General features: G+C 58.6%; 2 protein-coding genes across 2 annotated transcripts in view; one reads left to right on the top strand and one right to left on the bottom strand.

Moving 5' to 3' along the window:
• BOP1 (BOP1 ribosomal biogenesis factor) overlaps positions 1-15,190 on the bottom strand; it is a 49,515-nt gene that overhangs the window by 7,993 nt on the left and 26,332 nt on the right.
• SCX (scleraxis bHLH transcription factor) lies at positions 179-7,762 on the top strand. The gene is made up of 2 exons (XM_087928749.1): positions 179-891; positions 7,257-7,762. Exons 1-2 carry the CDS (start codon positions 322-324, stop codon positions 7,293-7,295), a joined length of 609 nt encoding a protein of 202 aa, XP_087784875.1. The 5' UTR covers positions 179-321; the 3' UTR covers positions 7,296-7,762.

Below are 15,190 nucleotides of genomic sequence, written 5' to 3'. Positions count from 1 at the left end.
TGGGCAGGCGCTCCCCCCGCCCCAGGAGGGACGCTCAGGTAGGCGTGAAGCGGGGCGGGGAGGGAGGGGCCTGTCGGGACGACCATCCCGGACAATATAAAACGCCGGCGCGCCTGTCCGGCTGCCGTCGCCCAGGAGCCGCCCGCCGCTGTCTGTGTGCGGGGAGCGCGGAGGGGCCCATCTCGCTCGCTCGGGAGCTGCCGGCGGCGGCGGCGAAGAAACCGCGGAAGCCCCGGGAATCCCCCGCCGGGCCCCCAGGCGCGAGCGCGGGGAGGCGATGCGAGCGCGGCGCTGAGCCCGTCCCCCGCCGCCCGCCGCGCCATGTCCTTCGCCCTGCTCCGCTCGGCGCCCAGCCGCTTCCTCTACCCGGAGATCAGCATGCTCTCGGAGGAGGACGAGGAGGAGGAGGAGGAGGAGAACGGCAGCGGCGAGAGCTCCGGCTCGGACGAGAAGCCCTACGCGCTGGAGGCGGGCGCCTACGGGCTCCGGGGCGGGAAGCGCCGGCCGGGCAAGAAGGGCGGCCGCGGCCCCGTGGCCCGTGAGCCCCGGCAGCGCCACACGGCCAACGCGCGGGAGCGCGACCGCACCAACAGCGTCAACACCGCCTTCAGCGCCCTCCGGACGCTCATCCCCACCGAGCCGGCCGACCGGAAGCTCTCCAAGATCGAGACGCTGCGCCTGGCCTCCAGCTACATCGCGCACCTGGGCAACGTGCTCCTGGCCGGCGAGGGCTGCGGGGACGGGCAGCCCTGCCACGCCGGCCCGGCCTTCTTCCACCCCGGCGGCGGCGGCGGAGGCGGCAAAGGCGGCGGCAGTCCGGCCGGCCCGGAGAGCGAAGCCTCCCAGCCCAAGCAGATCTGCACCTTCTGCCTCAGCAACCAGAGGAAGCTGGTGAGTGGCTGCTGGGGGTGTGTGTGCGTGTGTGTGAAACGTGTGTGTGTGTGGGGGGGGTCCTTGGCGGCAGGCTGGCTCCCTCCAGGGCTCCACGCTGCCCACGCCGAGCCACGCATAGCTAGGAGGCTCTGCACCCGATGTCCACTGAACAAGTGGGGTGAAAGCCCCCCAGATCAAAGCCGATCGCGCAGGGCAACCCAGAGACGAGGAAGGCGGGAGAGGTGAGCAGCCCCCAGATTCTGGCACGGCACTGCCAACCTCTCCTTCGCCAAGGGCCGTTCCCAAGTACTTTAAAGGGCTGGCTCCAGCCTGGCATTATGAACCCACAAGAGAGCTGGGATCCGGGTACTCCGAGGAGCCAACGCACCCGCCTCGGGCTGCTTCAGGGATGAAAAGGGGGCTGCTCCTCTGGGGGCTTTATTATTACCCGAAGGGCCCCAACAATTCCAGGGAGCAGAACCCCCCCCCCCCCGGCCGAAGTCTGTTCCAAACCGAACTGTTAAGGGAGGAAGCCCTTCCAGGCAGCGCCCCAAGGACCTCTTCAGTGGGAAGCAAAGGAACCTGCCTCCACCCACCCCACCCCCAAAATATCACCACACACGTACAATTTGAAGGACCTTTGGTGGAGGAAGGGGCCAGAGAGGGTGGGGTGAGAGGAGCTCCACGGAGGGGGGGGGGAAACTCCCTGCAAAGCCAGCACAAAGTCCCTGCTGATCCCTCAGTCCTGCCTGCTCCAGAATCCACTGGGGGCTTTGGGGAAGGGGGGGGTTTTGCCCGCCCAAGCCCCTTTCTCTCGCGGGACAATGAAGACCAACCCTGCAGCCCAGCAGGCCCAGGATCTTCCCACACCTGCCGTGTCCACTGCCGCTGCTGGTCGTGCCCACCTGGTCTTTAAGCACATGTTTTAGGCCTGGAGACCCCTCACTGGATGGGCAAACCGCATGCCACGTGCCCACTAGCGCACCGTGGCTGCCAAGCGCAAGGACCCTTCTCACGTAAGACAGCCGTCCGTCGGCTCTTGACATTTGGCCATGCGTTGTGGGGAGAGGCTGAAGGCCACCCCCGGTACGGCTGGAAACGTTTGAGTGCCAGACCCTCCACCACCACCGCAGGGAGTCTTCAGCCAAGGTGGTTAATCACTGTTAAAGCAATAACGTGGAGAGGCAACAGACGCACCTGGCACTCTTTCGGTTGTGACTATCCTTGAAGGTTTTAGCTGTGATTTTTTTAAAAAAACCATTTAAAAATATTGAAAGTTAAAAATTTCCCCATTGACCGTTTTGGATATTCTTTCTCGGGCCACAACTCCCAGAGGTCCCCAGATTACGCCCCGTGGAGGTGATGGCGTATACAGGGCAACCAAAATATTTCCTCAAATCCGTCTTCATGATGGGCACATTTTGGCTAACGTGCAACGAAAGTGCGGTGGGAAGCAGACAAGAGAAAAGGACGTAGAGAGGCGTCAGAGGCCAAAAGAAAAATGCTCAGAATTCAATCTTGGCCAGTCTGGGTGGGTGACCTCAATTCTCCATTTACTCATCCCGGACGAGAGGCTTCACACGAACCCAACAAGCAAGCGGCTTGTGGAGAGGAAAGCCCGCGGCCCCCCCCTTCTCTCTCTCAAGCGCCCCGACACGAGGGGATCCCTACCTGAACCTCGGAGCAGCACGGGGTGGGGAGGGTGGGGGCAAAGCAGGCGGCCTTTCCTTCCAGGCTCAGCCTTGGGGGGGAGGGGCAAAGAGCCAGGGAGAAGCACAGCCCGCATGCCAGACCCTGCAGGTCCGAGAGGAAGGGCGTCTCGGTGGGACGGACCTGCGTCTCCTGAACCCCGGCACCCTCGGCCCTCAAGAGGACGCGACACAAACGGCACACAGACGCCTCAGAAGCCTCCTCTGAGGCAGGAGGGCCCTCGCTCCTCCTTGCACCGGGAGGGGAAGCCAGCCGCTCCTTGAAAAGGGCCCAGGCATGGACTTGCAAGGCAGCAGCTACCAAAACGGTTCAGAGGCGGTGGCTGTGGCTTCAGGGCTCATTTCTCACAAGACACAAAAGTTCCCCGTGTTTATTGTGCCTCTCTCCGTGGTGAGCGCTGGGATCTTGCGTCTGGGGGGTGGTGGTGCATTTTTCTCTGCAAGCTGGTCTCCTGAGGAATTGGAGCAAGAATTTGGGGCAGGAGCAGAGCTCCGCAGCAGCCCGACTGCTAAAGCCCCAGAAGACCCAAACCCGCGGCCTCTTCCAGTCCGGCTGCGAAAGGAAAACGGCCCTCGCCGGCCAGAGTTCCAGTCTGCCCGTCAAAAGGGCAGGCGTGCAGGGAGAAGCGCCCACGTGTGCACGCGCTGCTCTTCCCCTCGAGCAAACAGCACACTGGAAATACGCGCGGAGGCCTCCAGGAATGGAGGCTGCTGCAGAGACAGGAGGCAGGGAAAACGCACCTCCTTGAGTTTCAGTGTGAAAAGGGAGCTTTGGAACAGAAACCGATTTCCCTGCTCCTGGGCAGGCACTTCTGTAACCAATCTGTGGAGCAGAAGACCTCCCAAAGGTCATGGCACAGAAGGCAACATCCATCACCCAGAAAGAGCAATGCCTCCCTCCACCCTCTCCCCCAGGAACCCATAAAATGCTATTTCATGAAAGATTTCTACTTGGAAAACCAGCTTGTTTTTGCAACCATCTGACCCACTTGAGAGTAGATGAGCTCGCTCTGCACAACCAACGTCTCCAATTGGAACCCTTAATGAAGGATAGCATCCTGCATCCGAGCGTGGTGGTGAAGTGCACCTCTCTGGGCTCTTCTGCAACGGCATTCCTTAACTCTGCCAGGGTCAATCCCCTCCCACCCAGCTACTCTGCCCAGAGGACGCAAATAAGGGTTTTGAAATGATCTCATCTGGAGGGTTGGAAGAAGGGACAGCTCTCCAGCAAGGAGAGAGAAGCGGGATTTCTTTTGGGATCCAGATCAAGGCACAGGGCAGGCTGGGGAAAGGAAGACCGTCGGCAGACGTCAGAGCTCTCCCGCTTCACGATCAAAGTGACACAGGCCGAAGCTGAGGACCAGCCCTCCAACAAGACACCCCCGGGCAGCCCTCCTCCTCCTCACTAAAAGCAGCCCCAAACCAGGGGCTGCCCCTTGACCGGGGGGACTTGGGGGAGAGCCCTTATTTAGCTCAGCAAACCCTGCTGGAGTTAAGCGGCTGACTTCCAAGCTGGGGCATCTTTGGGCCTGAAGGGACCAAGGACAGCAAGTTCTGGCAGAATTTATTCTATTTATCGGGGGTATACAGCTGCCCACCTCCCTGCAGGAGCACCCTCCCTCCTCATGGAAAGCCGGCCGGGCTGAGAGTCCAGAATCCTTCGGCTGCTGCTGCTGCTGCTGGAGTCAGCATGGGGGCCACAGCTGCAGGCACAAGTCGAGGAAGCCGCCCTAGAGCAGGCCGGGTCAAGGATTCCCCCAGGCCCGCCTTATCCCCTCCCTGACCGCCTCGGGTCCTTCCAGGACACCCCAGGAGAGGTGCCAGGGCTTGAGCCCGGGTCATTCTGCCCACAGAAGGGGCGCTTGGACACTGGGCTTCCCCAAGGAAGCCTGGCGGGTGTTAGGAGGGAGCCTCCTGCACAGACAGGCCTTCCGAAGGGGCGGGGGGGGGGGGGGGGACGGGACAAGCAGCCGTGGAGGACAGAGGAGGAACGATGGGATGGGCCGGCTAACTTTTCGGGTACGGAATTCCCTCCCACCCTCATCTCCAGAGGGAGTTTAATTGCGCGAAAGCAGAGAGCGCCACCCGGAGTTGCTGCGTTGTGTGGCTTATAGCCTTATAGCCTTGGCCCAGAGTGAAAAGCGGTTTTCTTAATTCTGGATGCTATTTTTTGTTCGACCTCCATTCCCTCCTTCGTACGGCCACTTAAGGCCCCACGCGCAGCCCTTTTTCCTCCCTCGGGGTGGAGAGAGGGCGGCAAGAGCAGAGGACTGGGTTTTACGTCGCCATTTCCCCCCTTATTTCCGGTCCCTTCACAGCATTTTAGGAATACACGGGTTATACGTTTAATCCGATAGGTAGCCAAATTGCCCAGCAACTTACTTATTTATTTTTTAAAACAAATGCTGCCTAGCCAATCCATGCCAAGCCTTTGGTTTGGACTCCTTCAGAGACGGCCGAGAGTTCAAGTGCCGCCGTCCCGAAAGGACAACCACCGACGGGATCCAGATGTGTCCCTCGGTTGCGTTCCCCTACTATTGTTCTCAGGTGCCAAGGCTGCCCGACTACTAGGCCTCCGCAAAGGATCCTTCCGGAAGGCCTCCGGGTAGTTGTACTTTTCCATGCCTGAAACTTGCTCAGAAAGTGCAAGAACGTTCTTTTAACCGCCACGTGCTTCCTTTGGTATTTTAGGGGTGGCCTTTTCCTTTCCTTTCTCTTTTTGTGGCAAAGGCGGTCACCCTTTCTCTCACCAACACACCATACGGGCGGTTGCAGCTGCTGGGCCTCCCCTGTTCAAATGGTGACCGGCTCCTGTGACAGAGGCGCCAATTCAAGGTCGCAAGGCTACATTTCGGAAGCAAAACGACCACCGAGAATAAGCAAAGCGGCCTTTCTCCTATTGGCCCTATTATCTGCCCTTTAACTATTTCATCCACCACGCTCCCTACAAGGGGTATAAATCCTTACAAATATATAAATCCAGGAAGAGCCTAGAATACTACGATTCTACCCCACCCCTTAAACATAATTCCGCTCTCGCTCACAGGCCTGGAAAGAGGAAGGAGGGAGGCTTCTACGGCCCTCCAGCTCACACTCCCCCTTTCTCAGGCTTCTGCCCTCCCCCTGAGGGAGACCCCAGGCCCCGCCGGGGTGGGAGAAAACCCGGAGAGGCTCCTGGAAGTGGGGACCGGGACTCCAGGGAAGGCGCAAGGCCTCCGGGGGCCCTGAACGGATTCCTGACCGGAGGTGGGAGGGGATCCTCCATGGGGCCGGCTGGGAGCAGGGAGCACAGCTGGGGCCAGGCCTCCCACGGACGTCACACCTCCTCCGGTGAATTAGCAGCTTCTTCGACAGCCGGAGCCTCTGCCCCCAGTTTGAAGTCAAGTGGGCCTGATCTCCACCCAGGCAGCCCCTCCTCCAGAGGCCGAGAGGAGCCAGGCGTTCTGGGGGCCGTTGGGGGTGGGGTGGAGACCTCCATACACAGCAAGACCAGGTGGGATTTCCGGGCCCTTCCAGCTCCAGGGCTCCCGCAAGGGCCACCGTGTAGCCACTGGACGGCCGGGCTCCGGAGAGCACTGGGAGCCCCCCCCCAGGGACTCCCCCGCCCCCCCGCCCCCCCTCTCCCACTGCAGTGCCTCGGAGTGCCCAAGGAGCCGTGCGAGGGGCTGGCATGGAGGCGGCTTCAAGGGCGGAGCCTCCCTCTGGCTCACCACCTTTGGCAGGAGCCGGAAGGGGCCCGCTCCTTAGAAGAAGAGCAGGGCAAGCTTGGGTGGACTGGAGCGCCTTGGTCCAGGGACCCTTTCCTTGGGCAAAGCCCCCCCCCCCCCGCACCAGCCCTCAGAAGCCCCGCAAGCTGAACCGAGCGCTTCAGGCCGCAGGGCCAGAGGCACCTGGAATCCAGCTGTGGAGCCCCCTTAATTGACTGCTCCTGCTTTTAGGGGCGGGGGAAATAGGGGCTGCCTTTTCCGGATCCCCCGCTTCCTCTCCAGACAGCGAGAGGGCTCTTGGGGCCTGAACACCTGGGGAATTCAATGTGGCCTTTCCCGGACCCCCTCCCCTTTAACAAAGGACGGGCTGCCCACTAACAACCCCCACCCACCCCGCTAGCCATTTGGCCGTTCATCCCACCTGTGGGGCCTCCTGACCCCAGCCCCCCCCCAGCCCTGAAGAAGTTGCCTCAGGGCGTTTGCATTCCCTGCAGAGCAACCCTGATCTACTTCTGAAGACCCCCAGATGATGACCAGCCAGGGAAAGTCTGGCCATGGACCAGCCCAGAGACTTCCAGTTAAACTCTCCACCAACACACACACACACACACACACACCCAAGCTGCTTCCTAACTGCAGGCAGGCAAAGGACAGAGAGCCACTTTCTTCCAAAGGGGGTGGGGGTCGAAAGAAGCCAGTCGGGGGAGGGGCACCTGGCAGCCCTCTCAGATCTGGAAGCCATGTGGTCACTTGGGGGCTCTCGCTGTTCAGACCTGGGCACAAGAGGGGTGGGCGTAAGAGGCAGCAGGCAGAGGGAGGGCCGGGGGGAGAGCCCGGTTGTTTGTTGGTCTCTTTGCCGATCAGTGTGCCTGCTGCCCACCTGGCTGCCAGGTGGCTCTGGGCTGCTTCCAGGCCCGGGGCCGGTTCTGGGTGGCTCTGCCTAATTTCCCCCCCTGTCTCTCCGTAGAGTAAAGACCGCGACAGAAAGACCGCGATTCGGAGTTAGCCCTGGTGGAAGCCGGACGGTGGTGGTGGTGGCAGCGGCGATGCTGGAGGCAGCGGCAGGACCTAGGAGGGCGAAATGAAGAGACGGGGGCCCCCCCTGCCCTGCCCTCGGGGGCTTCTGCCCGGGACGGACTGAAGGGCAGCCGGGAGAGACGGAAAGCCCCACGGCTGGATCTGCAGGCGAGCCCAGGGGCCCAGGGCCGGGGGCCCGGTTCCCAGGACAGAAGGGGAGGCTTTGCCTTTCCTGCCTACCGGGGACTGGCGTCCCAACTGACCCACATCCTCGGGGTCCCGGAGAAGAGCGCTCCTCCGGGAGTTTCGGGCCGCCCCGTTGTCAGAACTCTGGACGGGCACTGGCTGGACTTTCCTGCCTCGGTCATAATAATAATATTAACAATAATAATAATAATAATAATATAAAACCCACGTTGTTTCCATAGTGATATTTGTGTAAGGATGCAGCATAAACTTCCCATCTAGGCTTTGGGTTCTTCTGTCTGCTCCTTCCAGCGGATCTGAAATGGCCCCCAGGGTCACTGACCCCCCCCCCCCGTGGGGCTCAGAAAGGGTTGGCGCGTCTTAGTACAGGAAGCCAAGGGCAGGCAGTCCTCGACTTACAACCACGCTTTCTTGCTTTCGACGGCTGTTGAGTGAACCACTGCAGTTGTGAAGTCAGTGACACTGCGGTTGTATCCACTGGCTTCCCCTCGACTTTGCTCTGGACAAGATGCCACAGAAGGGGGTCACGTGACAACCCCCCCCCCAGGGACACTGCAACCGTCATGAGTACAAGTCAGTTGCCAAGCGCCTGAATTTGGATCACACCACCACAGGGAGGCTGCAAGGGTTGTAAGTGAAAAACGGCTGTGAGTCCCTTTTTTTCAGTGCCATTGTTAACTTAGAATAGTCACTAAACGAACTGCTGTAAGTCAAGGACTCTCTGTGCCTGCATTTTTTGGCCAAACCACGTGGGCAGGCTCCCTGGCAGCAGGAGGCAGCCTGAGCAACCTCGGGCAAAGGAGAAGGGCTGGTCGAGAGCTGCCTGGTTTGGGGTGGGGGTGCCCGGAGGGAGGTTGGGGCTGGGATGATGCGGGGAAAAGCCCCCGGCTGCTGCTTCTGTGGACCCCGCTTTAAAAAGAGGGAGGTTGTCCGGGGAGCTCAGAAGGGCTTCCAAAAGTTTGCCGCTCCTGCCCAAGAGTCCCGGTGCCCCTCAGACCCCGAGAGAAACCCAGCGGCCAGGTAAGCCTTCAATTCAGGTGGAGACCCGGAGGTTCCCCGGGAGGCAGCCGGCATCAACACTGGCGGCCCTTCAGGAGACGCCCCGTCTCCCTAAAGACCCTCGCCTGCCGACGTCTCCGCTTCCGAAAGGGGAGCTGCAAAGCTCCTGCGTGGGGGTCTGCGGGGGAAAGAGGGAGGCCGCACCCAGGCTGGCAGGGCAGTCCCCAGGCCTTGACCCAGGGGCAAAGGGGGCTTTGGCCTCCCTCTGCCAGGCCGAGGGCTGGGCCGGACGGCCAGGGGAGGAAGCTCTGACTGGTCACATCCAGCCTGCCTACGTCTTGCCCTCAGACCACAGAAATGTTAGCCTCTTGCGGAAAAAATGCAACAACACTAACATTAACATTCAGAGCAGCTGCTGCTGGTGCTGCCCTATCTAAGGATTTGGCCAATTTAACCTGCAACAACCTCAGCATCATTTAAGCCAGGGGTGGGTAACCATGGATCCTCCGCGAATTCCCGAGTCAGTCATGGGGGGGAGGGGGACAGACATAAAGAGGCCATAGTTGCCCAGCCCTGGTTTAAAATACTCACTCGCCCCTTCAAACGGCAAAGTGGCCTCCAGTTTTGCATGACCAGAGTGATGTGGCTGGGTTTTGGGGGTGTCTACACGCCCTGCCATTTTCTAAGCTCCATGCCTAGGCCAAAGTTGGAGTTAGAACTTGGGGTTCCTAGCCTGGTGCCTTGAAACAGAACCCCAAAGTGGCTCTCAGAGACGCCCCAAGTAAAAAAAAGGGGTTTATTCTGAGAAAAAGTGAACCCGTTTGTCATTGGGAGGCACCGTGTGCTTCACCAAAGGGGAAAAACTGGGGTTCATCCAGCAGGAAGTTGTGGGGGGGGATGGGATTCAATTACACCCACCTTTATGCTCACTAAGGGGATTGTGGCACCCAAACAACTGCGCCTCTTTCTTAGGAGGCCACAAATCCCACACTTGTAAATTCGGGTTTCTGAGACGAACCCACTTCCGATCAGGATTCCTGAAGCCAACTAAAGCAGGGCGGTTCTATCAAAGCCTAGAACGAAGAGAGGCACTTCGTTACTTCATGTGCAACAACTGGAAGGGCCAAATCCGGCACAAACAACCAACTCTGGCTTTAGAGATCCCACGGGAATATAAGCCTCATTCCTCAGAAACCCTTTCCGTCTGCCCGTCTATCCCAGCGGCCAGCACAGGTTGAGATCCGTCTTCCAATATTTGAGGGGCTGCCTCGAAGGAGGGGGGGGCCAACCTACTCCCCAAAACCCCAGAGGGCAGGAGAAGACGCAACGGGTGGAAACTAACCAAGGAGGGAAGCGGCAACCTGGAACGAAGGAGGAATTTCCTGAGAGTAGGAACGATTCATCCGTGGAACAGACGTTGCCTTGTGGGTGCCTTGTGGCTGCTCCGTCCCTGGAGGACTTTTAGGAAGAGACTGGACAGGGTCTCCTGCCTGGCCAGGGGGTTGGACTAGAAGCCCTCCAGGGCCCCTTCCGCCTCCGTTATTCTTTCAAGCTCTGGAGACAGAAACTCTTATCACGAGCCAAGTGGGGAAGAGCCTGGAAGCCACAATCCGCGTTATTATAGAAGAAGCAAAACAGAACGGGCATTTCACTGGATATTCTCCATTCTTTCAGAGCAGTTTCCCCCAAGGACCAGCCTGGCTGGGAATGTGGGTTCGAGGTCACACTTCCCCACGTGTGTATTCAGCACCATCTGGAGGGTGACACACGGAGGAAGACCACTTTGGAAAACGACAGACTATCCCGGACAGGCTCAGACACACGGCACTGCGGCGGAAATCCTTGTTCAGTTAACAACTAGCGTCAACTTTAGTAACCCACTTTTGATTTTAAATTCTTTGCCGGTTTGCCACCCTGCAAAACCTTTCCCGTAATCAGGTTGAAAACTGCCTCCCGGCCGGGGCCAAATGGCCAGCATTTCCGTGTGGTGCACGGGGAGGATATGTTGGAAGGAGGCGTGCCACCAGAAGCAAAGGACCACCCCGGTTCACGGGGAGGATCCCCTGCGGACCCCCTGCCGCCCTATTCGGGAAGAGCGGAGACACGACAGGCGCTGGGAAGGGCAGCCACCCTTAGCCGGCGCTGGCCAAGTTTCCTCGCTGGGGCACAAGCAAACGGAGAGAAGGGAATAGCCCGGGGGGGGGGGGGAGGTGGGGGCTCACATATTATTCATGCAGGAGAAAGGAGCCCCTCCAGTGGGAGAACTTCAGGAAAGAGACCCTCAAACGTCCTTCAGCAAGAAAGAGGATGCAAAGCCCTTCGCTCCCCCCCCCCGGCCGATGGAGGCTGAGTGGGAGCAGGCTGAGCCGTTAATGGACGGATCCTCCTCCTCCTCCTCCTCCTCCTCCTCCTCCGTTGCTGTGAAAATGGCTCAGGACCTCCAAGAAAAACACAACTGCCTGCCAATATCGGAAGGCTTTCAATGATGTTCATTTTTACTAATTAAGTAAAAAAAGCCACGGGGAAAAACAAACTTTACGGGAGTGGAGCCGAAGGCTTACATATAACTGACGCACACAGCCATACGAACCCCAAGTTATATAGGTTGTCCCTGATCTTTTTTTAAAAATAAAATAAAATATTGAGATTGCCTAAGCTTCACACACCTGTGCAGCTCCTGCACCTAAAATGCAACACACACACACACACACACACACCCGAAACAACATGGCTCATCTGGTGGGGGGGGGGCTCAGGAGGAAGCTCAGACCAGGTGGCCTTCCCTCCCTGGTCCCGCCGTGCCTGCCCCCTCCCCACCGCCAGGTGCCCTCATGCCTCCCGCCCTCCTGGCCAAGGTGGAGGGGGCAGGGCAGCTCTTGAAGTCGCCAAGGCCTTGGACCTGGCCTTTTCGGCACACCTGTCCGGAACTGGGGGCTCCCTGCTGGCCCCCCTCCAGGCAGGGGGGAGGAGCTACGAGGCTCGCCCACTTTCCCCTCTTCTCAGCTCCAGGAAATCCAGCAGCAGCAGACCCCCCAGGACATCCCCCCACCGCCCCCAAGGCAAAGGGAGGAAAGAGCCTCCTCTGGGGGAACAGAGCACGTGGGGAAGACCCCGCTCAGGGTCCTGGGCAAGGTCTTGGGGGGGCGCCTCTGTTCTGAGCCGGCCAAAAGAAGCCCTTTCTGGCCGTGAAAAGCGCTGGGGGCTGCCGGGCCTGGCGAGCCCCACCGAAGCCTCGGGTAATGCCGGATGTGCAGACCAAGTATGGGCCGAGGAGGCCGGTCTGTGGGCTCCTCTCCTCAGACAGACTAATTGAAGACAGCCCCACTGAAGCCTGTAACCGAAAACAGCAAGAAGGACGAGGCCTGGAGCCAGATCAACTTTCCCATTTTGTAATTCATACGGTTTCTGGATGAAATGGGCTTCCTTGCTGGTAGCTGGAACAACGAATCCCACCAGGTCGCTATTCAATAGCACGGCCTCCTCCGGATGAGGGGTGGGGGGGAAGGGGGGGGGGGAGGAGTTGGGGCTACCGGGCCCCGTTGCCGGGCTGAGGCCAAAGGCGTCTTTGCTCCCTTCACCTGGCAGGGGGCCTGGCGAAGGTCAGAGAGGCGAGGAGGGAGGGGATTACCGGCTGGAGGAGACCGTCCTGGGCCCCAAAGAACAACCCCAAGGCGGCTCTCTCTGCAGAGATTCCCCGCCGTCCAGGCCACGGATGCCCCGGAAGGGCTTTTCCAAAGGGCAACTGGGCTCTCTTGTTTTGGTTTTCTTTGAAGAGGTTTCGCTTCCCATCCAAGAACGGAGGAAGCTTCTGGGATGAGAAGTGAAATGTCTTCAGGGGAAAGAAGCCAAGAGAATCAATCGCCTTTTGGAAAAAGCACCTCTGGGGCAACCCAGAGACGAGCTCTCTCCGCTCTGCGGCCTGCCTTCCTTCCTTCCGTGGATTCGGTTCGTCAGAGCAGATCTATAAATAACGGGGGAGCCGCTGCCACGTTGCAAACCCCAAGTACCAGCGCTTGGCTTGCAAGTAGGAGAGCGAGGGGCTCCCCAGGTGAGAGAAGCCACAGAAAAGGGCAGCTCTGCTCCTCTGCAGCGCCAGGGCCCGAGGGAGGGAGGGAGGGAGGGAGGGAAGGGAAGGGAAGGGAAGGGAAGGGAAGGGAAGGGAAGGAAGGAAGGAAGGAAGGAAGGAAGGAAGGAAGGAAGGAAGGAAGGTAGGTAGGTGTTGGGTATATGGATACACTAACTAGGTTTGGGTGACTAAATATATAAACCTAGGTTTAAGTGTTTGTAGCTTTAAGCACCAAACTGCAATGTAATTAGATAATTAAGGGTGCGGTTGCAAGCTGCAATAAAAGGCAGTGAGAGAAACATAACACTTCCTGCTGGTCCTCCTGGTTACTGCTTCCTGGTTCCTGGTCACTGGTCCCTGGTCTCTCTGCTCTCTGCCTGCCTGCTGTTTACTCCTGTTTGAGACGTCTACTTGTTAATGCTTGTTGGCTACTGTGCTGGATACCGTTTCTACTGAACACAAGGACTGTTTACTTGGTTAGCTGAAATCCTGTGAATACTCAGCGTTGTCTTCGAGAGAAAGGTGTCGGAAGGTGAAGATAAGGACATTGTACTGACTAGTTAATGGACTAGGTTACTGGATGGATATATAGGAAAAATGACATATGGACTGACTGACAATGCTTAAGCTCTAAATGAATTAAACAACTATTTAAAACTACAAACAGTGTTTTTGTCTCCAGTGTGTGTATACTCTTGGGCCCAGCCTCTCTCTCATTTGGCTGCCTGGCTTGACTGCTGCTGTGCACTCTGCTTGGGGGTTTGTCCCCAAACACTAACAGAAGGAAGGAAAAAGAGGGAGGGAGAAGGGAAGGAAGGAAGGAAGGAAAAAGAGGGAGGGAGAAGGAAGGAAGGAAGGAAGGAAGGAAGGAAGGAAGGCAGGCAGGCAGGCAGGCAGGAAATGAGAGCCAGGGAGGGAGGGAGGGAGGAAGGAAGGGAGGGAGGAAGGAAGGAAGGAAGGAAGGGAAGGAAGGAAGCCAACCTGGGACTGAACCTGGCTGAAATGGGGCCAAACTCTCTAGCCCCGAGGACACTAAGCGGCCTCCCTGGGGCTACCAGAAAGGAAATCTACAGTTTCGGCCCAACTCCTGGGTTTCCTCTGAGGTTGCAGCGTTCCACATAAATTGCTGGGCAAACTTCCGTTCCAAAGGCAGCTGGGGAGGGCGGAGAGATTTGGGATGCTCAAAGCTGCTGGTTTCCCTTCTGGTCATGGCTGCTGGTCAGCCCCCACCCTGCTGGGCAGCCTTTGGCCAGAGGCATCCTCTCAGCCTGACCTTAAGACAGGCCCCTCGCTGACCTGGCTCAGGACTGCCAGGTAAAACACAGCCAGAAAAATAAACGTCTGTGGCTCTTCTTTGCAAGGGACTTAAATGCCCATCAATACTGCACAATGGTTTAATAATCAGCAGGCATACGACACGGGATTAGAGAGAATAGGGTGGATTTTCATCCTTAAGCCACTTTGTGGGAAAAACATGCCAGCTTTGAGCCTGGAGCAGCATAAAAGCCGAGTGAAAACAGAAACAATGAGCAGAGGGCTGAATTTAGGGGACCTTCCTCTGCAAGGCAACCCGCCTCCCTCTTTCAAAGGCCGGGCAAGCTAGAAGCGTAGATCAGTATAAATTGGGAACATTAAGAATTGAATTGAGGGGAAATTCTGAACCTGAGCAAGGGCTGAGCGAGAAAACAGGCCTAAGGTGTGAGCAGACACACATCAGTCTGGGGGCAGGTATGAAGCCTGAAAAGAAGGTGGAATTGGGGAGGGGGAGGGGGGACCCCGGATGGGACATTCTCAATCTTACACAATCTTGACCGGCAAGAAAACCTCCTGGTCTATTTTTCTGGGGATGGCAGGTTCAGAATGATGACACAATACTTCTTCCTCAAATCCGGCAACCTTTTCTATTTTCCCAGCTTTGGTTTCCGCTTCCCTGGGAGTTGCCCGGCCATTGCCAAGGAGGGCCCCCCCCTCACCAGGAAGGGAGACCAGGCGGGCAGGAGGGCCGCGTCGTGAGCCGGAGGTTTCCAGGGAGGTGGGCAGGCTCCTGGCGGCCCCTCCCAGCTCACTTTGTGGCTGGCCAAGCCCGTTGTCAGAGGACCCGACCCAGGCCCAGAGCATTGGCAGGGGGGTACAAACGGGGGGGAGAGGGGGGGATCCCTAGCCATCGTCCCTTGCTGCCCCTCCCCCTCTTGAATCCAGGGCTCAGAGCGACACGGAGGCCCCCTTTGGAAAGTTCATTCCAGTCAGAGGGAAGAACGGGCTGGGACAAAGGTGGGGTGTCCCCCAGTCTTTTAAACGGTCACTTGGGGGCCTATTGGGAACGAGCTCTGCGCTGGTCAGGGACAAGGGCCTCTCCCAATGGCAGTTCAATCCTCATCCGCACTGCTTTGTCTTCCAGGGAGCCCAGGCGTGGGGTGGGGGGGGGGGGGGGGAGACCTTGGGGACCAACAGCCTCTCCGGAAGAACCTTCAGCCCCCACCCCCCACTTCCAGGGCCAAACAAGGGGGAGCAGGAAGGGCACTAGAACCCACAAAGTCACAACACAGCGCAGCCTCGGGGAACAGCGGTGGGAAGAGGCGGCAGCAGAGCCCGTGTGTTCCTCAGCCTTAGCC

This window comes from Pseudonaja textilis, chromosome 3 (assembly GCF_049901715.1).
Source record: "Pseudonaja textilis isolate UNSWEBS1 chromosome 3, rPseTex1.2, whole genome shotgun sequence".
NCBI lineage: Eukaryota > Metazoa > Chordata > Lepidosauria > Squamata > Elapidae > Pseudonaja > Pseudonaja textilis.
Note: the sequence above shows the minus strand (reverse complement) of the source record. Positions and strands in the feature narration are given on the sequence as shown.

Bases quoted from the DNA above. Each gene is read 5' to 3' on its own strand.
- SCX (XM_087928749.1), top strand. From the start codon at position 322: ATGTCCTTCGCCCTGCTCCGCTCGGCGCCCAGCCGCTTCCTCTACCCG. The intron at 892-7,256 runs GTGAGTGGCTGC...GTCTCTCCGTAG, and splicing joins TCAGCAACCAGAGGAAGCTG to AGTAAAGACCGCGACAGAAA.